This window comes from Diabrotica virgifera, chromosome 1 (genome assembly GCF_917563875.1).
Source record: "Diabrotica virgifera virgifera chromosome 1, PGI_DIABVI_V3a".
Lineage (NCBI taxonomy): Eukaryota > Metazoa > Arthropoda > Insecta > Coleoptera > Chrysomelidae > Diabrotica > Diabrotica virgifera.
Window position 1 is genome coordinate 81,180,911 of NC_065443.1, and position 24,780 is coordinate 81,205,690.

General features: G+C 32.9%; 1 protein-coding gene across 1 annotated transcript in view; it reads left to right on the top strand.

The window, feature by feature from the left end:
* Positions 1–24,780, top strand: part of LOC114332680 (protein outspread) — an 889,498-nt gene that overhangs the window by 853,962 nt on the left and 10,756 nt on the right. The window contains exons 9-12 of the mRNA XM_050657294.1: positions 2,473–3,104; positions 7,647–8,395; positions 10,729–11,223; positions 15,475–15,718. Of these exons, the coding sequence (XP_050513251.1) occupies positions 2,473–3,104; positions 7,647–8,395; positions 10,729–11,223; positions 15,475–15,718 (2,120 nt within the window). The remainder of the gene's footprint in view (positions 1–2,472; positions 3,105–7,646; positions 8,396–10,728; positions 11,224–15,474; positions 15,719–24,780) is intronic.

Here is a 24,780-nt window from a genome sequence, read left to right on the forward strand (position 1 = left end):
AATAAAATATTTTTACTTTTAATTACTGAATTTTTTAGAACTACATAAACAATATTGTTATTCAAATTTTCAATTTAAATGTGTATAAATCTACAAATAATAATAATATAATTAAAACTAAAGGTTCCAAACCAAGGCCAGGAAACAAACCAAAAGAACTCTCCTCTTATAAAATATTAATAAAATTAATTAAAAGTCAGTCACTGGGAGAGAAGTTGCAAAAAAATTCCAAGGTGTTACGATGAAAAAACAATTCCCGATCTCGTTATTACGGTAGAAATACTTTTTAGCACATACACTAAAGAATAAAGAATTGTGTTTTACAATTTGAAAATTCGAAATTATAAAGTATTATTTTGGATTTTCAAATTTTAAAAATCCATAAGTATAAACACTTCTTACTAAAATTAAATCTGCGAGCACAGCTGTGCATAAAATTTATTTTAATTTTAATTAATTAATGTCATCAGTTTATATTCAATTAAGTATAGTTGAATTAAAGAATATATTGTAATAATTACTGTTATTACTCGTATTTCTTATTTGTTATTTTAAAAGAACATAGTACCCATACAGCATGTAAACTTTCACACAAAGTATTCATGATAAGTCACTGTAAAACATTAATTTCAAACATACTTCAGAAATGATTTTAGTTGTTATTAAAAAATTATCGATGAAGAGTTTAGGCGAAATAGAAAATTTCAAAATTTGGTAAAAAGTTTCATTGAATACTTTTTTGAACAGGACAATTATTCAATGAAATAATTTCGAAAATGTTCTAAAAAGTTTAACCAAAAAGTCTTGACAAAGTTGAAATTTTTGGTCGAGTGTATTTTGAAATTTTTTAAAAAAGTTCCGTGGATAATTTTTTTGGGCAGGAATAAATTATAACAAATTTTTCGTTGTGTTGGAACAAAATCATTTTTAATTCAAAGGTATAAAATTTTATTTATATGCAACAAAAAATTAAATACTTTTAATATTGAAGTTTTCATACCTTTTTAAGTTTTTAAATTATAAATGTAACAATTTAATATATTAAAAATAAAGATTTTATTGTGAAAAACAGTTTGCAAATCAATGGCATCGAAATTTTTTTTGATCTGGATGCAAAGTTAAATTGCTCCGTTCGTATTCCTTTCCCACTTCCCCCAAGCCTAATAATAGTTTACGCTCTCGCGCCGTTGGCCATGGTTTGAGTTGGTTTGAATTTATGCACTCGTTCTCTACATGGGTATTTTGAGGTGGCAAATAAACGTGACCATTTGTCCCATTTAAACTTTTCTTCTACTTGCGTCTATATTCGTTGGTTTTACTAATTGACAGGTGACGTACTTGTCTTCGATCCTGTAGGCAAATGGTATTCGCCTGGTATAGGGCTTTTCATCGATTGTCATTTGTTTCGAGCTTCTGTCATGTGCCACATAATATTAATATATCTACATCATACGTCTTTGGTTTGTATCATTGATTTTTATCAATAACGTATGACGTAGATATATTAATATTATGTGACACATGACAGAAGCTCGAAACAAATGACTGTGAATGAAAAGCCCTATTGTTTAAAATTGCTGAATTAAATTGATAGTTAATAATCGTAGATATAATGGTAAATGGGTGGAACAAATAAATGATAGGCGTTCTTTCGCATATGGGAACATACGTGTTTACATAAAAACTATCAACCCTAATTTTGAGCAGAGCTTACAGGGTTGCCGTCTGGGCAAAATAGTACTTAAGGCTAAGAATCGAAATAATAATAGCTTAACTAGGGCTCAGTGAGTTTCCCTATCTCAAATGCTGGTCGATTATACTCGAGTAATTTCTCAGTAATTTGCATCTGTAGATAATCTTCCAGTACGAAACCTGTTGTTCATCTGCGAAACGTTTCCTCTGATTCATTAGTTATTATAAAATTTTAAAAATATTGAATGGGTTGCATATGTGAGTCCATATTAAATGAAGTAAAGAAACACAGACTTACAATCATTTAATACTTTGACGACCGGTTTCGATCTCTACACTATTCAGATCATCATCAGGTCGGCGTTACAAGTAGTTAAATGATGCCGTTACAAGGGATGCTTTGAGAGTTCATCGATAACATGTTTATACGTCCAACTTATGCCAATAGGATAGCTAGGTAGGGACTGGGCAAGCGGACATGCTTCGTAGGTCAAAACATAGTGAAATGGAATGGATCCTGAAGGCAGATGTGTTGTGAAACAGAGAAAGATGTATTAAAAGATGTATTAAAAGATGTATTCATATAAAATTTTAATTGTAAGTTTGAGGGTAGTATTTAATAAGTTTATACCTCTGTATTTTTCTGGCTGTTTCTTATCTTCTTTTTTGAATAGTAGAATTAGTTCGTTCGTTCTCCATTCTTCCGGTATTTTATTGTTAATTAATGTGATTTTTACAATTTTTGTAAATAACTAATCACAAATAATTATGTATTTTTAGGTCGCGAAAGTTTTTCCATTAACAAAGAAGTCGAAGATAAAGTGACAGAATTGGAAGCGAAAATTTTAGCGCTGGAACGAGGAAAGACGCGTCGGAGGTACAAACGAGATCGAAGCAACGATCGAAGTTCACCGATAGACGACAAATCTCTAAGACGATTAAGAAGAAAGAGCTTAGATAGTGCTACCTCTTCAGAACCAATGAAACTACTTATGCGTTTAAGCTCATTGGAATCCAAAGTCACCAATGTAGACGCTTCAAACGAGTCTTTAAATACGCCACAGGGAAGTATATCGGATCTGACCAAACCAAAAGATGCAGTAAGCGAAAGCAAAAATTTAGATATAGATTTTTTACTCTCGACTGCAAAACTCAAAGTAAACGAATGTTTAAACAGCATATATATGTTAAAGAGCAACAAGAAGAGATCCTCGTCGCCTAGCTTAGATAAACTTATCTCAATAGAGAACTGTTTAAATGAGCTTCTTGATATTTTGAACAGGAGGGATTGCTCTATCAGTACCGGAGAAATTGAGGTGATCAATACCTCTGCAGGAGCTGTGGTGAAGCAATTGCAGAATTTATTACTAAGTAAATTAACGAATTTGGCAGAGAAGAAAAGACTGTTACAAGTAAGTTGCATTTTATGTATTGTTGTATAACTTTTACTACTAAGTACTTGTTTGTGATACAGTGCTCCTTATCCAAGATCTCCTAATAAATGTATGGATAACTTATGAAGGCACATGTTTACAGTTTTTAAGACGTTTCAGAACGTAATGGATAAGGGGCGCCATTTAGTATTATAATTTCAAATTAGGTCACATGCCAAGTGCTATTAAATGTCAACTGTGTTCGACTATATGGTGTAGTCTCAGAAAATCATAACACAAAGGCACGCACACACGTCTATCATCAATTAGCCTATATGTGTCCACTGCTGAACGTAGTACTTAGCATCCCTTAAAACTTTTCACATATTTCTATCTTGAGCATTCCAGAATATTTGAATTTACTAACATTGATCTTTCCATAGCGTGTTGTGTATCTCTTGTTTTATTTATTTATTTATTCTCAGAGTTAGTGTTCTACACTATATGTAAGAACTAGTAAATAACATTGGTTAAAAATATTTATTTTTAAACAAACTGGAATATTAAACTTGAAAATGTTGTTCAATCTACCAAAGGCTTCTTTGTATTTCAGTTGCCTGATTGTCTCGGCATAATAGTCCAATCAACAGTCATTTTCTCGTGGAATTTTGAGAACCAATATCGATTTCCTTGAAAATTGGATTTAGGTAGTAATTATAACCTTTGTCAAAATCTACCATATGACGACCTGCGCTTTTGCCCTGGGGGTGAAAACAACCTCATCTAGGGGATGAAAATGTTTTAATCAAAAGTAACTATGGAAATCGATAGAGTGACCAATTCTGAGTAAATTTTGTTCTATAAATTTTTTTTGCAAAATTGACACTTTTAAGTTATTTGCGATTGAAACTATGCATTTTTCATTGAAAAAACTCACGTTTTATAACCGTTTTTCATGAATAATTAAAAAAAAAGTAATTTTATAGAAAAAATCAATAAGAACAAAATTGTAGCTAATAAAAAAACAAACAGATTCGAGTCTGAAAGACCTATGTAAACCCAATAACGACTGAGTTATTGCTCTTTAAAGGATGGTTATTTTCGAAGAACATCGAAATGGAGAACATTTAATCTCAAATAACTCGTATGTGGTGCAATGTTTTGGGAAAACTTAAGAGGCATCTTTTAAAGCTCATTAAAAAACCTATCAAATAAGCTCTGACAAAACTTTTTTGCCTAACAACTGACTGACTGATGACGAAAATAATGTCGCTCTCTACTTTTTTCTTTTTGAAATGTAAAAATTAAAAAAATTAAAACAACAGAAGTAAAAACTTCAAGTTGTATACTGGTATAAAATCGTGTATTAAAAACTTCATAAAATGTCGTGCAAAACGTTTTCGTTCTAATTCAGAACATCTTCAGTGCATTCTGCTAAGTAGTTGAAACTAGCACACTAATTAAAGTGGTGACATCATAATATATGGTTTACATGTTAGATTTAATAAAAATATGATGAATACCAGTCGATGTTAAAAGCTTAAAATCAGTACATGCTTAAAGGGCAACATGCTTCCCTGCTCGAAAAAGTAACTAGGTACTTGCCAGTTCAATGGGCACAGACCAACTCGCTAGTGCTAGTTTCAACTACTTAGCAGAATGCACTGAAGATGTTCTGAATCAGAACGAAAACGTTTTGCACGACTTTTTATGAAGTTTTTAATAAACGATTTTATACCAGTATACAACTTGGAAGTTTTTACTTCTGCATAAGTTTTTTTAAACTATGGTATACAGCCAACTATTGGAATTTTTCCATTGATTTTTGTAAAAATTAAACCCTCGTCGTTACAATCCTAATAGAAATGAATAGCGTCCCACTTAAAATTAACTTTATTTAGGTATAATTGATACGATCCATGTGATTTGACCGGTTTGGAATGCTTAGTTTAGAAAAAGTAGTTGATTAAAACGAAAATGACATTTTTAAAATTTTTGAAAGAAGTGCATTTTTCTTAAATAAATCTAAAAGTATTCATAATATAAAAAAATGTTTCATATATTAATTGTAGAATTTCTTTTACTGAAAATTTTGATTTTTTTTGTTTTTGTATCATGAATACTTTTAGAAATGCACTTTTTTTTAATTATAACTTTTTTTTTATTATAATAATGTCATTTTCGATTTAATCAACTATTTTTTCTAAACTCTAAACTAAGCATTCTAAACCGGTCAAATCACATGGATCGAATCAGTTGTACCTAAATAAAGTTAATTTCAAGTGGGAAGCTATCCATTTCTATTAGGATTGTAACGACGAGGGTTTAATTTTTACATTTCAAAAAGAAAAAAGCAGAGAGCGACTTTATTTTCGTCATCAGTCAGTCAGTTCTTATGTAAAAAAGTTTTGTCAGAGCTTATTTGAAAGATTTTTTAATGAACTTTTAAAGATGTCTCTTAAGTTTTCCCAAAAAATTGCACCACATTCGAGTTATTTGAGATTGAAGGTTCTCAATTTCGAGGTTCTTCGAAAATAACCATCCTTTAAAGAGGAATAACTCAGTCGTTATTGTGTTTACCTAGGTTCTATCCGACGCGAATCTCTTTGTTTTTTTTTATTAGCCACAATTTTGTTCTTATTGATTTTTTCTATAAAATTAATTTTTTTTTAAGTTATTCATGAAAAACTGTTATAAAACATGAGTTTTTCAACGAAAAATGCATAGTTTCATTCATAAATAACTTAAAAAGTGTCAATTTTGCAAACAAATTTTATAGAACAAAATTTACTCAGAATTGGTCACTCTATCTATTTCCATAGTTATTTTGATTAAAACATTTTCATCCCTTAGATGGTTTCCCCCCAGGGCAAAAGCGCAGTTCAGCATAGGGTAGATTTTGAAGAAGAGTGTCAATAGAGCTTAAATCCAAAGTTTCATTAAAATCGGTGTTGATTCTCAAAATTCCACCGTTTTACAGTTTTTTACCGCTGAATTGTCTATAAGCGAATCTCATGCACTCGATATTTGTAAGCTATTACTTGCTCGATGCTATGGCTTTCAATTTGAATTTTATCGCGCACTACAAGGTTGGTCATAATCATAAATTATGTCTTTGAGGTGTTAATTTTAAGACCAATTGTTTTTGACTCTTCATAGAGCGTTTCCAGCATTTTTGTTTTTATCAACTCTATAAGATATTAAAACGATGTCATCGGCAAATCTTAGTTGGTTCTCATCCTCCCCATTTATATTAATTCCCATGTCCTCTCGTTCCATTTGCTTGAACATATATTCGAGTACAGCTGTAAATAATTTCAGGAAGATTAATTCCACGTTCTATTCGGAACTTTTTAGTATCTTCATCAAGTCGGACACAGCTTGTTCCAGTTTCTTCTTCTTCTTCGTCTTCAGAATACCAAATTCGAAATAATACTTTCGGTTCGTTTATACGAATTTATTTATACAAGTTACAGACAAATTTATTTTACAGACTAACTACTCCTAAAAATTCCATCCTTATTTATATTGAATACAAAAATAGAAGCCATGTTCTTAAACGTTCCAGAAAAACGGAACCGCCCAACTTTAGTAATGTGTAGGCGATCTTTCTCGAGAAATCTTTTCCTCGCTCGTCTGATGAGTCATCCTTCCAGATGTCTCCATACGTAACGAGCTGTCGAGACGGAACCTGTTATTTGCTGTCGGTAATTCGTCACACTATTTTAATTTTTGAGGCAGTAGCTCTAAATAGTTGTTTTGAGCTGCATCCAAACCATTCTGTCAGGTTCTTCAGCAATGAAATTTGTCTTCTTCCTTGCATTATGAGTCGCAGGATGCCATACTTCTCGCCTCGCATCACATGTCCGAGATACTATAGCTTTCTTTCTTTAATTGTAAGTTCAACTTCCTTCTCTTTGCCTATTCTTCTTCCAGTTTCTTAGATACTCTTAATCAAGGCAATATGTATATCGGTAGTCAATGCGGCAGTCAGCCAATGCTTGAAACCTTTTATGATGAATTATATCTATAGTATCGAACGCATTTTAATAGTCTACGTGTCTACGAATATAAGAAAGGTGGGCTTGTTGTACTCAGTGCACTTTTTTATTAGCGTTTTAATATTTTGTAGATGATTATTTGTTCCGTGTCTGGAGCGGAACTCAGCCTGTTCGCCAGGTTGGTAACTGTCCAGTTTGCTCACAAGCCGTGTTGTTATTATCTTCATAAATATTTTGTATGAATGGGAGAGCAAACTAATAGCTCTGTAGTTCTTTAGGTCTGAAATGTCACCTTTTTGTGCATTATGCTTATTATGCCATTGGGAGTTTACGCTTCTTGTCAAACCAACATTGAACATCTTTTTCAACACATTTATTAATGTTTCTCCTCCTTCTTTGATTTGTTCTAGGACTATACCATCTTCTCCAAGTGATTACCATCCCTTTTCTAATGAAATATTTACAATTGATCGTATATAGGTACGCGGTGTTCAGATGACTTTTTCAAAATACCTACTTTAAAAAGTTTGCGGTTCATTTTTATAAAACTGTATATTATATCTATTTTATTATTTTTCAGGAGAACAATAACTGGAACAGTATTGCTCGACTACAAATTCTAGCAGAAAAAGTAGCTTACGAGAATATATTAATTAGTAGAATACAAGAAGCTCTCCTTTCACCAGTAACCGGAGAAGCAATATGTGAACGTCTTATCAATAAAGAAATAAAAGAAACCGCCTACCTGATTATAGCTCTAGAGAATAGAATTAACGGCTCAAGTGATAAGCAACCGACCTGTAAAACAAGTGCCGAATACCTGTCAAAAATATTGGCGAAGTGTCTGGTTTCAGCTGCTCACGGATTTAAATCTTTTAAAAATTTTATAAAGACCAAAGGCTCATCCATTAACCTACTCTGTGATGAAAAACGAAATTTAGATGCTCTTCTTAGTGCTTACAAAACCGATAAGTTACCACAACTAGCAGAAACCTTAGCTGTAGAAACTATCTGTTTATCGTCGGATCAGTCCTGTAGGATAGAATCCGTTACGGACGAGTTCAGCAAAACAGCCAGAGATGTCGTTACCGCCGAACTTATTCGTTCCGAAATCCACCACGTACTCTTGAGAGCAGCACAGGTCTACCAATCGAATCTGGATGCAGATCATGCGTTTTTCTTCAGCTTTTTCGCTTCTGAAAGAGCTGCATTAGAATTGTGGTCCGATTCTGTTGGAGATTGTTTATTTGAAGAGGTTAACAAAAGCATCACAGAGCTGACGGAGATGTACCAGAATAGTTTAAATAAATTGCTCAAGCAGAATTGGAGGTAAGTTATTTATTACCTTACTGTAAACCTTATCTTAGTCAAACAATAGAGTCAAACAATAAGGGTTGCACGTAATTTTCCCCTTGTTGCCATATTCTAAATTTGAAAAAATATATAGGGAATAATCAGATTTTTTTGACATTCCATGTCTATTACAGCGAGCATTTTCATTGGCTACAGTTAGTGATGAGTTTATATGACGCCATTATTATATTTGGTGAGATTATAAATGGTAACTGAGGGTCTGACATAATATTTAAATATAATGTAAAATTATTGTTTTCAAATTATAATCTGGGATACGAAATACAGATACAGGGTTGCGAGAAAAAGTCTGGCAACACGGTAATTTCTCGGAAACCGCTAGAAAGATTTTTATGGATTTTGGTGGGTGAGGGTCTTTTAATACGGCCGATATTATAGTGGTAATTACATTGTTGTCAAATCTTCCGTTTTCTGGAAATCTAATGAACTTTCTGATTTGAAATGGAACACCCTGTATATTTTTTGCATTTTTGAATTTATAAGGAATACTGATTATTTTTCGTATGATATTCCCTATACCTAAATGCCATAATTTCGGAGTTATTGCTACATTTATAAAACAATTTTAAACAATTTATAAAAATCAATTTTTTCGGCCCGGGTAGACATTATTTTAGGTTTCTTGGATCATTGTGAACAAAAAAGGTCTTTTGTAATTTTCCTCTAAAGGTAATCGTTTCCGGGTTATAAACAATTTAAAACTGAAAAAAAATCGAAAAATGACGATTTTCTAGGTTAAAAAACACAAGCAAAAAATATTATTTTTAAAAATACGAAGTGCCTAAAGTCAAGCTCAAGCCTTATTTTATCAGTTACCGATAAGCAATTTGCTCTTGTTTCATTTTAAAGTATTATTTTTTAGTGGTTAATGTAGCCCGATCGCCCGTTCTCTCATATGCGCTTCATTAATAATTAGAAAACAATATGTTAGAATAAAACGTTCCAAAAATTTTTATAGGTATCTGATAGAAGTTTTGATCTTGAATTAAGGTATTTTGTAATTTCAGAAATTATTTTGTTTTACTTGTGTTTTTGTACCTTGAAAATCGCAATTTTCCGTTTTTTTTTCAGTTTTAAATTGTTTATAACTCGAAAACCATTAACTTTAGAAAAAATTACAAAAAACATTGTTTATTCCCATTGATTCAAAGAACCTAAAATAATGTCCATTCGGGCCGAAAAAATTGATTTTTATAAATTGTTTAAAATTCTTTTTTTAATAAATGCAGCAATAACTCCGAAATTATGGCATTTAGGTATATGGAATATTATATGAATAATAATGAGTATCCCTTAAGGATTCCGAAACTTAAAACTATACAGGGTGTTCCATTTGAAATAAGAAAGTTCATTAGATTTCCAAAAAAAAAAAACGGAAGATTTGACAATGTAGTTACCACTATAATATCGGCCGCATTAAAAGATCCTTACCCACCAAAATCTATAAAAATCGTTGTAGCGGTTTCCGAGAAAATAACGTGTTGTCAGACTTTCTCGCAACCCTGTATATTATTGTTTTAATATAATTCAATATAAAATATCCAATAATTTCAATCAAAATCAAATCGAGAAACTAAAGTAACAGAATTTAGTGTGTCAGTTTCATAGGACACTTTATGTTTTAACTAACTTCACATCTATAAACAAAAATCGTACATAACCTTCTAAAGGACAACATGAGTTTGACATCTTACAGACAGTTATCTTTGTTTCATACTTTTAAAGACAAAGAGAAACAGTAGGTACTTATAGCCGGTAGCTGCTGTGGTAAATAAATATATGTTTTTAATTTGGCAACAGCGCTTTCCTACTAAACTTGACAGTATCGATAGAAACTACTATATGAGGAAAAATGTGTTGAATTTGTTTGCCGTCAAGTTTGTACCATTGGGTTATGATGTCATTAAATCTATGACGTGCACGCCTAATTGTTTGAGTCCGCGAATCTTTACCCGTGCGTCATCATTTAAAGCATACGAAATAAGTCGATGATAAGTCGGAAATTGAAATTTACTAAACGCAACAGCAAGTCACTTACTGTCACTTGCTTTTGCGTTTAGTAAATTTCAGTTTCCGACTTATCATCGACTTATTTCGTATGCTTTAAATTATGACGCACGGGTAAAGATTCCCGGACTCAACTGTAAAATATGTTTTCTGTATTTTTAACATATTTAACTCCTTTTTATCGATGGTTATAATCAACAAATTTTATTGTTAATTTAACTAAGTTTTAGAATTTCTAGAGTGTAGCACTAATACCACATTTAATTTAAACTATATTTTAGGTGTAGGGTTGAATCAGTACGAAATACTCGAACTTCTACCACGATGCTTCACGATTATGCCGAAATTATAGCTCACAAATCACTCATAGATGCTAGAATAGCAGTGCTCAGTGGTCAGTATATCCCTGAAGACTACAACGACTCGAGAAATACCCTCGGTTGTTGGATAGAAAACGAAAAATATTGGTCTCTCATCGAAGACCAATCCCTAGTACAGATAAACCAAAGTTTAGAAGTCGAATTCAATTGTATGGTAGACAAATTTAGTCAAGATTGTTATGCTATGTTAAGTCAACCGGAACTTGAGGAGATTCTTGTTTATTTAAATGAGATGTCTTCAAGAGTGACGGACCTACAGAAATGTCTAGATGTACCTGTTAACCGTGAAGATGTTGCTTTAAGAACCTGGAGTGACGTCTGTCAGATGTGCGTTAATTTGAGAAATAGTTTAGAAGATATTAGAAAAGCTATGGATGAAAACAGTTCATTTAAAAAGTAAGTATTTTGAATGATTTTTATTCATGGCATACTGCATACTCTATGTTTCATCTTCTATTAGATACAAATGAATCCCTATTACCCTTGTCACACCTTAACTTGAAAATGACCTTACCAATTTCATTCATTTTTTTTAAGTTTTCTAATACTGTGTAAAAGGTTCCTGAGGAAATAAAATTTTACAAAAAATTAAAAAATTTCAGAAAATTTACCGATTATTTAAATTTCGCGCGTTTAACAATTTCGTGTTTGACAGTTCCCAGCTCCTACCTCACAATTTACAGTTAAAAGTAGGATCGGTTGTCATTATACTCTGTAACATCAATCAACCTCGACTGTGCAATTGAACGAGGCTCGCTGTGAAAAAGCTAATGAATTGAGACAACGACTACCAAAGGAAAATGCAGAGGAGATGACGTCTTGATCCCGCGTATACCGATGATTCCAACGGACTTATCATGTGATGTAAGTATCTACAATTCCCAGTGCATTTGGAGTTGGCAATGACGATAAAAAATCGCAAGGTCAATCGTTGGAAGTTTGCGGAATCAGCTTTGAGTTTTCATGTTTCGCGCATAGACAATCATACGTTACGTATTCGCGCATCAGAAAACCGTCATCGTTGTATAAGTACGCACAAAAAACTGAATTTTATGGAAACAACACTCATAAAAGAAGAAATCATGGATCGCAAATGTAAATTAAAAAGCGGAGAAGCTCTAAGACCGATGATATACCAAATAATCACGTAAAATACGGATAAGAAGGAATAATTGATCACATAGGGAAACTTTTTTTAGGAAATTTTTGAATACAAGCGAATACTAGATCAGTGGATCTAGTGGATAATGAAATAGTAAAAATTCTACCGAGGAAATTGATGGTCATTCAATCATTAAAATTGACGTGCTTTAAGATTTTTCTAAAAAGTCGTCTGTTTCTGAAATAATAATGAATTCACTTCATACTTTTGCATTATACTTAACTAAGTACATAGGTAATTTTGGTTAACCCTGTAGAAATAAATATTCGAATCATACATCGTTGCAAAGACGATTAGGAGACCTTTCAAATGCGGTATCCCGTGACCGCGGTTTATATTTAAAAAAATCGCTGAGTGTGCTATTGCGGTAATACTGATGACGTAATGTAACACGTATATAGCAGTTAATCACCATTTAAAAATTAAAATCGACATATTTTAAGATTTTTTATAAAGTCGTCTGTTTCTGAAAATAATTTATTCTATTTTACTATACTTCAAGTTAGTCAGGGACAAAATACTAGAAGAAGGATCTCAGCTGGACGCAGGGCCAGCTATAACGGCCCTGAAAGGGATGCACTGGAGGCGCGAAAATGAGCTTTTTTGCTAGTGTTATCTTCTTTTTTAAGTTCCATCTTCTATCGAAGGTTGGAAATTATCATGGCAATGCTGACCCTGTTGACAGCCGTTCTAAATGCTCTAGTGTTATACAAAATACTAATTTAAAAAACCAATGAGCACCTATCTTAGTTTTGCAGGCGGGCATCTTATACCTTATCGCCGGGATTGTCTGGACGAATAAGAATATAAGATTATATGAGAAAATACGCACATAAAAATTATTTGTAATAATAACATGTCCGATAGAAATGATAACCTTGAGATCAATAACTATGGAAACACTAAGAAACAGAATACCAAATAATGAATTAAGGGTCTCTGAACATCCAGGGTTTTGAAAGGTTGAAACATCCAAGGTTGAAAAGCAGGCCCACCAAATGCAGCGATTTTAGACTTATCAGTTTGATGAGTCTCGCATTTAAGATATTTTTACGAATTATACAAAACCGAGTATTCCTTCTGTGTGAAAATAGAATGGGTAATAAGCAATTTGGATTTAGAGATGGTCTAGGAACTAGAGAGGTACTATTTTGTATGCGCGTTCTTTTACAAAAAAGCTGTGAATTCCGAAAGAACGTTTATGTTTGTTTCATCGACTTTGAGAAGGTATTTGACCGAGTACAACACGATATACTTTTCAATTGCCTACAGGCAGCAGGACTTGACCACTACGATATAAGACTGCTAAAATACTTATATTACAATCAAGTAGTTTCTATCCAATTTGGAGATAGTCGTACGGAAAAATTATCCATCAAACGTGTAGTGCGACAGGGTTGTGTTTTGTCACCCAGTCTCTTTAATCTGTACTCTGAAGAAATCGTTAGGGAGGCTTTGGACGACAGACAAGAGGGAGTAAGACTGGGCGGAGAAGTAATCAACAATATCAGATATGCTGACGACACAGCCATTCTTGGAGAAAATTTAGATCTCCATACGTTAGTAAAGCCTAAGCAAGTTATCGGAAAGGCCTAAGAATCAACATTTCAAAGATAAAGTGTATGGCAGTTGGAAAGATAAATGTAAATCAAGGCGTGCTTTCTCTTGATGGAGAGGAGATAGAACGGGTAAACCATTTTAAATACCTTGACAGTTGGTTAAATGTAAATTGCGATTGTGATGAAGAGATAATAACCAGGATTGAAATATCACGTAAGGCTTTTATGACCTGGAAACCAGTTTTATGTAACGAAGCCTGTCGATGAAGATTCGCAAGAAGGTCCTAAAATGTTACGTGTGGTCTATATTATTATTGTATGGTTGTGAGACATGGACGTTAAAAATCACAACGCTATATAAATTAGAAGCATTCTAATTGTGGTGCTATCGACGAATCTTAAAGATATCGTGGGTTTCGCATACTTCCAATGAAAATGTTCCCCAAATGATGAATTCAGAACATTTGCTCATATCATAAAGAGGAGAAAAACAGAATACTTCGGCCATATAATTAGAGGGCCTAAATACCATCTAAATACAAGGAAAAGTGGAGGGAAAGAGATGGATTGGTCGAAAGAAACTTTCATGGTTGCGTAATATTAGACAATGGTGTGGTTCCACGGTAGAAGAATTATTTCGCGCAGCTGCCGATAGAGAGAGGTTTCAGGAACTTGTAAACATGATGACGGCCAACGTCTGAATACGGACACGGCACCTGAAGAAGAAGAACATCCAGGATATTATACAATGGGGAAGATAGAGAAGAAGTAGAGGAACCAGCGTGTCATATTTTGTATAGTAATAGATCAGCTAGAATAACAAAAGTTTTTAAACCAATACACACCAGACAACCAGAAAGATCCTTTAGAAAATGGCGAAGTAGCTGGCAGTGGCAGTCAAAGTTATAAATACTCCAGCCTTAAGATCGGACAAGCATAGGTTGGTCGTAGTAATCTTCTTCATTTGACAAGGTCTCATATTCTTATTGCTCTGTCTTCTTTCAAAGTTTGGCGATCCAAATGGCAATTGTAGCTTGGGAAACTACTGCACGAAAGATTTCTGCGGATGAGCGGTCAAATTCCCTCAGGTCTTTCAGCCACGAGTTCTCACGCCTTCCTACTGATCTTTTACCCTGCACTTTACTTTCCAATATGATTTGAAGTAATTCATATTTTTCACCTCTCAACACATGACCCAAGTATTGTATTTTTCTTTCTTTGATTATTTTTAGTAATTCTTTTTGTTTACTCATGCGCCGAAGTACTTCACTGTTAGTAACTTTTAGTACCCATGGAAATCCCAAGGTCTCATGAAGAAGATTAAAACATAATTGTGGTTGTTATTTCCGGAGAACAGTGACATTTCGCAGATACTGCAGAGTAAGGGTAAGACTTGGCAGGAAGCAACACAGATAGCATCCAATAGGAAGGAATGGAGAAAGTTCGTTAAGAGCTAGGACAATTCAGAAGATTGTAAAATATTGTAATTTAATGAATTGTATTATAAATGGCCCAACATCGAAAGGTACAAATGGGTCTACTGATTAAGTAAAGTAAAGTATTTCCGGAAATATATATATTTATACACATACCTAAAAACAGACTTTCAATTTTTTTATTGCTTCAAGCGAAAATGGTTGAAAATGATTTTTTAGGCAATACTAAAACATTGTCCGAGTCAGATTCACAACTATGCATGGATATGAAGATGTTGGACCATCAGCGTCGAAGAGGCTTACGGCCGATATTAATGATGAACATTATGAGATTTCGAAATCTCCAAATTAAACGTTAATGAGAGTGACTGCTTTTGAAGAGTGGCCAAAATGAAGAATTTTATTTCCTGGTTTAACAATTTTAAACGTCTTTTGTCATTATCTGCCCCTCGTTACCCTTTTTTAATATTAGCTACCGTTCTATTTTCAGATATAACCTACTAGAAGAAGAAAGGCCAGTATATCTAAGAACTGAATACTTGACTCAAGTAGAAAACCTGAGGACTGCGTACAGAAGAGCTTTAGCTACTTGTAAGGATCGGCATAAAGAAGAGGACATGGAAAAATTGCAACAAATTTGTGAAAGGGTGCTGTCGGCCATGGAACAGTGGCATTTGAGGACAATCCATGAATTGCGAGAGGCCCACGCTCAGGAAGTCGATATCCTTAAAGAGGTAAGTTCTAAATTTAAGAATATTTTGATTTGTATTTCGGTTTTTTACATACTATTCAGCGCATTTTATACGTGAAACAGCTAAATAGAATAAATTCAAAAATAAATATGTGGAAGCATGTTCAAAAAATCGGATAGGTCGATTGGTATTTTTAGTTGCGCATCATATCTTGTTTCGGAAATATTGTTTTCAGATTTACTACCAAAATTCATTGGTTGCTTGAGCCACTCTGCATCTGAAAATACTTAAATAAGGGATAACTATAATGTAATACAAGCGTTTTGGTAAAATTGTGGATTGTGGTTTAGACCACTTTGCATCTCATAGCGTCAAACTTTCTGGCGGTTATATTAAATTGGTGTGCATACGTTGTAAATCATGTTCACTTTGAGAGTTTAGTATTGGATTGTCTGCATAGCAGATTATTTTAAGTTGTTTTTCTACCATTTATTCGTCTTCTTAATTCAGGTGTTTAGTTTTGTACACAGTATTTTTGACATGTCCCCACAAGAAGAAATCTAATGGCGTCAGATCGGGAGATCGTGCTGACCATTCCATCGACCCTCGCCTCCTTTGGAATCCACTATTTGGAAATATTCAGTTGAGGCACTGTCGAACATTGATTTGGTAATGGGGTAGTGCTCCATCTTGTTGAAAGTATTCGCTGGAGCTTATGGGTTTGCTGGACCAGTATATAAAGTGAAGTGAAAAGGTACACTTATCAGAAAACAAAACATGTTCTAATTTGATCATATTGTGATTTAACATTGCCGCCATGATATCACAAAAATATGTTCTACCAAAGTCGTCTTCCATGAGTTCCACAGTTGGTATCATTTTATAGGGATGCATTTGTTTAATGTTCAAATATCGATGAATGACCAACATCAAATATTTGGGCTGGCATGAATGGTTATAAGCAAAAATACATGGCAAGAAGTAAAAATAGGATAACACCGGGACAATTATTGGTTAACCAACAACCTATATCACACGAGAAGGCAAGATCAGCTTTTGTCAAAATGAAGAAAATCAGTCCTGATACAAAATTGAAAATAAAAGTTTGTTTACTAAAATGCTACATATTCTGCGTTCTTCTATATGGAGTAGAATCATGAATTTTAACTGAACCATCATTGAAGAGACTCGAAGCATTTGGAATGCGGTGATTTAGACACGCCCTTGAGTAGGTATTTCCTGGATAGACCAAATTAATAAAGAACAAATTCTACACAGAATGGCTAAAGAGCGCGAACTAGTCGTAACCATAAAACGTGGCAAACTGAAATACCTGGGCCATATAATGCATAAGGACCAACGATACGACCTACTTTGGTCCATACTTCGAGTTACGGTGCATGCAAGAGGAGATACTGGAAAACAAGAATGTTTCATAACCTAAAGTCAAAATAGGCATGTTAGTGTCCAACATCCGTAAGAGACAGGCACCATAAGAACATATTGACGGTGTAAACGCGAAATGGCGTAACCCTCAATTTATGAATTTTACAGGAGGCTTAAAAAACTGAATTACTTGTACTATGTAGCTAGTTTCAATATTATTTTACTATTTACATGTAGCACTTCATCTCCCGAATTAAGTAAATACCACAAAAATTTATATTATTACTTACAAATACAAGAAAAAATAATTTAATATTATGTTTTGTGGGTTACGCCTTTTGGCTAGCTTGTTTAAATATTTTGGTACGGCTATTGATGAGGGTTACGCTGTAAATGTCAGAATCCCCTTTTAGTCCAGAAAGCCACTGCGCATCCGCTAGGAAAAATATTCCAATTCGGATTTTTTGCACAATCTTACTCAAAAAGGACTCCTTTTAACAAATTTGCATGTTGCCAGGACCAAAAGCTGGTCAAAAATTTTTTAAACGTTTTTTTTTTGTTTTTCTTCTAAAATTATTTTTTTGCATGGAAAAAAGTTTTTTTAGGTTTTTTGGATCATTCCAAACAGAAAAGGTCTTTAGTGACTTTTCTCTAAAAATGATAGTTTTTGACATATAAGCGATTAAAAATTGAAAAATTGCGAAATTGGGCATTTTTAACCCTCAAAAACTAGTGAAAAACTGAAAATTTTAATGTTGCCAAGGTAGGTACATATTCTTTAAACATCGATTGATGAAATCCCGAAGAGTTTTTTGCAATACAATATTCAAAACTCCTTTGTTTTTTAATTGCTAATCAAGCGTGCGCGGCACTATTTTCCACCGACAGTATGGTGCAAATGAAAGGAATAAATTCGTTATTTCATAAACTGGCGACTTTAAGGAAAAATACCGAAACAGGTCGATTTTTATTTTTAAGTTATGATATTGTGGCATATATGGTATACTAGTGACGTCATCCATCTGGACGTGATGACGTAATCGATGATTTTTTTAAATGAGAATAGGGGTCGTGTGCTAGCTCATTTGAAAGGTTCTTCAATTCTCTATTCAGTAATATAAACATTTACATAATTATTTATACAGGGTGTCCAAAAAATTTTTATTAAATTAAATTATTTGACAAAAACATAAGTAGAACGACACACTGTATAAATAATTATGTAAATGTTTACATTACTGAATAGAGAATTGAAGAGCCTTTCAAATGAGCTAGCACACGACCCCTATTCTCATTTAAAAAAATCATCGATTACGTCATCACGCCCAGACGGATGACGTCACTAGTATACCATATATGCCACAATATCATACCTTAAAAATAAAAATCGACCTGTTTCGGGATTTTTCCTTAATCTCGCCGGTTTACGAAATAACGAATTTATTCCTTTCATTTGCACCATACTGTCGGTGGAAAATAGTGTCGCGCACGCTTGATTAGCAATTAAAAAACAAAGGAGTTTTGAATATTGTATTGCAAAAAACTCTTCGGGATTTCATCAATCGATGTTTAAAAAATATCTACCTACCTTGGCAACATTCAAATTTTCAGTTTTTCACATAGTTTTTGAGGGTTAAAAATGGCCGATTTCGCAATTTTTCAATTTTTAAACGCTTATATGTCAAAAACTATAATTTTTAGAGAAAAGTCACTAAAGACCTTTTCTGTTTGGAATGATCCAAAAAACCTAAAAAAACTTTTTTCCATGCAAAAAAATAATTTTAGAAAAAAAAAACAAAAAAAAACGTTTAAAAAATTTTTGACCACCTTTTGGTCCTGGCAATATGCAAATTTGTTAAGAGGGGTCCTTTTTGAGTAAGATTGTGCAAAAAATCCGAATTAGAATATTTTTCCTAGCGGATGCGCAGTGGCTTTCTGGACTATTTATGTTGGTTGGTATTACCTACTTATTACTGTAATGTAATATTTGTTATGTAAAATGATCTGATAGGTATACAATAATAAATAATAGTAATCATAAATAATGCTATATTACATGTATTAATATTAACCAATTAATTATTAAATATTAAACAAAATACAGAGTGGGCCAAAGAAAACAGTCCACCTCGATATTTGGCAGTATTTATTAGATTTTAAGGAAATTACGAAACGGGTCGATTTTTGATCTAAGGGAGACACATTTTTACGATACATACATCTGTCATTTGTCAACCCCCTTCCTTCCATTTCCCCATACCCCTTATTTTTAAATAGGGAATAGGGTTTGTGTGTTACCTCATTTAAAAGGTTATTCAATTCTCTATTCAGTAATATTAACATTGACATAATTATTTATACAGGATGTTCAAGAAAAATTATTTTGAAATAAATTAATTGGCACAAAAAGAATAATGTATGCAATTTATTTAACTTAAAATACATTCTACTACCTACAGAAAACAAAGAAAAATGTTTATTTGACAATTAAATATTGTTTTTCGCTTAAATTCAATATTCAAACTACCAAGAGGCAGATGGTTGGCAGCTTGAACATTGAAATTAAGCGAAAAGCAATGTTTACTTATCAAAAAACATTTTTTTCTGTTTTGTGACAGCAGTAGTAGTAATTTTGAATTAAATTAATTACATACATTCTTCTTTTTGTGTTAATTAATTTAATTAAAACAATTTTTCTTGGACAGCCTGTATGAATAATTATGTTAATGTTTATAATTACTGAATAGAGAATTGAATAACCTTTTAAATGAGCTAACACACGACCCCTATTCCCTATTTAAAAATAAGGTGTGGGGAAAGTGGAAGGGAGGGGGTTGACAAATGACAAATGTATGTACCGCAAAAATGAGTCCCCTTTAGATAAAAAATCGACCTGTTTCGTAATTTTCTTAAAATCTAATAAATACTGCCAAATATCAAGGTGGACTGTTTTCTTTGGCCCACTCTGTATACAAAAATTAGTCTTCCTCATTAGTTTCAGCAAGTTCATCGGGCTCCGAGGTGTCTGATCTCATTTTGACATATTCTTCCTGGTACCGATTTGGAATAACATTATTTTTAATTAAATTCTTTAGAATCTCGTATTTTTTAGATTATTATTATTATCATCCCGGTAATTTATAGCGTTCTTCGCCTTCCGGTTCCCAGTTTTTTTAGATGCCAATTTTAATTCTTCGTTGTATAGCGGTGCCAGTGAAGGTGAAGTAATGGTTGATCGCCTTGTCTTGTGCCCTTTCACACAAATTCTTATTTCCTCACTTTCCGGATCTAATGATGCTTTTGCTATAACCGTGGAAGAATTTTGACCAGGTGATGCCAAGGAAAAGTTAGGCTTACGCCAATTATTATCCGGTATGTGATATTAGCTGTTCTGGGTTACGCCGTGAGGGTTACGCTAAATGTTGGGATGAAATTGTGAAACCGCCAAATGTACATAATGACATTATTCTGATATTTTATAGGTTTATAGTAATAGGTGGAGTACGACCTTTGTCCGGGAGGTGTATTTCTGGTCGGCCTTTCAGAGAAACCAAAAATCTCTATTTCTAATTTTTGAGGGTTACGACCTTTGGCCTTTACACTTCTTATATTATAAGAAGAAGTCCTGAAATGTGAAAATTAAATCTTCCAAAAGTATCCAATTATTAAACTGAAACTAATTATGTAAACTCTTATGATATGCACAAACAACAATTCCGCAATTAATTTTCAGTCCCTCAGGAATCTTTTGATTATTAGCATTTTCTTTAAAATCACCATAAACCAAGTTTTCACATAATACAGTTAGCTAGAATATATTCTCCAATGTTAACATATTTTCACGTATTTTGTTATGAATATTATCATGCAAATTATCACAAGGATATTTACTATATTACTATATATATGATCGTATCAGTTATGACACAACCGCTTAATGTGTTTCTAATGTCACCCGCTGGTACTCTAAGGCTATCTAGATCGTGTATCCCATTCCTAAGTGCTTTGCTTCCTTGTCAGTTAACTGATCGTACGCGAGTTTGTAGTAATCAGATAAAAGTTCGCTGGTTAAATAATAAATTAAAATTTTTATGACAATGCGGTAAGGTTGGTTTATGGGATTATTAATGAGATTTATGCGCAATAAATCGTTTTCAAATGGCTCATTAAGGAGTGCTATTTTCTATTTTAGTATTCATCGTATCAAGAGATGAAACGTGAATCAGTTGATGCCTTTATTCAATTCTGCTTATAGAGTCTACCACTCCTTTACTTTATCGTATTGACATGACCTGGACAAATTGTTTATAAGCTCAGTACCGAGCTAGGTCGGTTTAATTTTTATTCGCAAACCACAATCTTATAGTAAGGGAGCCTTGGATGCTAAATTTGCAGTTACTAAAGCGTCATTGGTAAATATAAGTATTTCGATAACGACCTCCGAAATGGAAGTCGAAACGTTAATAAAATCATTTTTCAACTTAAATTGTGGCTTATTTCCCAATCAGAATAGTAAATTACATAAATGCCACAAAGAAATATCCTCTTCTGTAGACATGACCCTGTCTGTTTTTCAATGCGCCTTCAGTAAATTGTTGTTCCATCGATTTCGATGTCTTCTCGCTAATCGTGTTCCGATTGGGGAACCATCTCCAGCCGTCTTTACCGTTTATTTATTGTCATTTTGCTTGTATGATTTTTCGATTCTACTCTTCTCTCGCTTACCCAGTCCTTTATATTTTCAACTTTGTATCTCTGTCGTATATGTGTACTTCTAGCACTGTCCCAGAGTGACTTACCATCTGATTTTCCACTTCTGTCTCCATCTTTGCGTACTAAATAGCCTGATGTCCAGAATTTAAACTCGATCACTTGTTGTGTTCTCTGTCCCTCCAGCTCTAATTTACATCTTAGTACATTTACTGTTATTACCATGCATGTTTTCTGTTTTGATGGAATTATCATGTTAAATTTCTGGCGTTTATATTAAATTGGTGAAGTATACACTGTAAATCATCATCAGTTTGAGTATTTCGTCTTCTGCATAACAGATTATTTTAAGTTGTTTTTCTCCCATTTGGTATCCTTTCCTCGTTCTTACTTTTTTATTATTTAATCCATGATTAGGTTGAACAATAGAGGGCTTAGAGAATCCCTCTTCTTCCCTTCTACTCCCATCTTCTTCTTCAGATGTAAACTCACTAATGGATGTTAGCGATCACATTTTCCATTAACTCTCTGTTTCTTGCAATGTGTATCAGAGATTGTATGTCGTTAATTCCTGTCCATTGCCTTATGTTTCTCCCTTGCCTTCAATTTTACCCTGGATTATAAGTGGAAGGAACTGGTATTATCTTATCCCATAACCAGCCTCAATTGGGTCGGTTAGTTCTTCTTCTACTTTTACTGTGTATTGTGAAGGCATTTGAAATTTCAAATGCCTTCTTCACGAAACATGAATATGCCGGTTTGTTGGATTCTATAGGGTGGCCGGAAAGTCCCTACACTAATAATAATAATTAATTATTTATATGGGAAATAAGCCACAATTAAAATGAAAAAAATAATTTTATTAACGTTTCGACGCCCAAATCGGGTGCCGTTGTCAAAATACAAAATATTACTAAAATAAACTAAAGTGTTGTTGCTAAGCAAAAAAATTCTTCTAATAATTTATTTAATCTCACTCATTTATATTGGCAATTCAGACATATATTATACATTTTAAAGTAGAAGACTTTAAAATGATATTGCCAATATTTATGAGTTGCGTTCCTGGGACGACTTACTGAAAGATAGTTCATTCGATTACATGAAATTAACCCCAACTCAAGAATATCCGTCATAAAAAATTATAGCATGTGATATGTCTTTAAAAAGACAACCAAATGCAACGACAGTAAAATTCTCGCGTTAGAGACTTCATAGTAAATCACAAGGGAAAACCAGGAAAAACCTGTGATACTATCCCGACATCGTAAGTATTTGGTCTTACATTAATTTACTCTCAAAAAATAATACCAAATTCTGACTTGTAACATGTTTAAATTATAAATAATATTAATAATACTAGATATATAAGTAATACTAAAATATAAAATATGTACTAGCTCGATATTATTGACTTACTAATCTTGGTATTTTCTTTCTATTGACTTCCTCTTTCGAAAATTTCGAAACTAATATTATTTCTAAACAAAATTTAAAACCCACAGTATGGTGGAGATATGTAGATGATGTGTTTTCAATATGGCCTCATAGATCAGAATTGTTGGATACGTTCCTGAATATTATAAACGATCAAGAAGAGACAATAAAATTTACAATGGAAAAGGAATACAATAACAGCCTACCTTTCCTCGATGTTTTGATCTCAAAGAAGGATATTGGATATGAGACTCAAGTATATAGAAAACCAACACACACCAACAGATATCTCAATTACAAGTCAAATCACAACATCAACGTTAAAAAGGGAATCATTAAATCCTTATATGATAGAGCCAAAATTACTTGTTCTAACGAAAATTCCTTTTTAGCAGAAAAACAATTGTTAACATCTGTTTTATTAAAAAATGATTATCCTTTATCGTTTATAAATAAGGAATTGTCAAGATTGGATCGAATGGAACAGAACAACTTAGAACGGGATCCTACAACATTCACCAGAAATAATACGAGGAAAATATCAATACCATATATAAAAGGACTATCCGAGAAACTTAAAACAATAGGAAATAAATTCAACATTTCAACAACATTCAAAACAACAAACACATTGAGATCTATTCTATCTAAAACTAAACCTAACAATGATCAAGAAAGAACAAAGAATTGCATTTATAAAATACCTTGTGAATGCGAACAATTTTATTTAGGTGAGACATCAAGACCATTAGACGTTAGAATAAATGAACATCAATCTTATATTAAAAATAGAGAATTTGAGAGATCTCAAATATGTCAACACGCATGGGATAATGAACATAGAGTTCAGTGGAGAGATTCAAGTATAGTCCTGAAAGAATCAGATAGTAAAAAGAGAAAAATCAAAGAAGCGGCTCTAATTATGCTAAATGAAACCAATTGTGTCGCAAATTCCTCGGTAGAATGCAGTAGGATGTGGTTACCCATACTGAAAGAGGAAGTCAATAGAAAGAAAATACCAAGATTAGTAAGTCAATAATATCGAGCTAGTACATATTTTATATTTTAGTATTACTTATATATCTAGTATTATTAATATTATTTATAATTTAAACATGTTACAAGTCAGAATTTGGTATTATTTTTTGAGAGTAAATTAATGTAAGACCAAATACTTACGATGTCGGGATAGTATCACAGGTTTTTCCTGGTTTTCCCTTGTGATTTACTATGAAGTCTCTAACGCGAGAATTTTACTGTCGTTGCATTTGGTTGTCTTTTTAAAGACATATCACATGCTATAATTTTTTATGACGGATATTCTTGAGTTGGGGTTAATTTCATGTAATCGAATGAACTATCTTTCAGTAAGTCGTCCCAGGAACGCAACTCATAAATATTGGCAATATCATTTTAAAGTCTTCTACTTTAAAATGTATAATATATGTCTGAATTGCCAATATAAATGAGTGAGATTAAATAAATTATTAGAAGAATTTTTTTGCTTAGCAACAACACTTTAGTTTATTTTAGTAATATTTTGTATTTTGACAACGGCACCCGATTTGGGC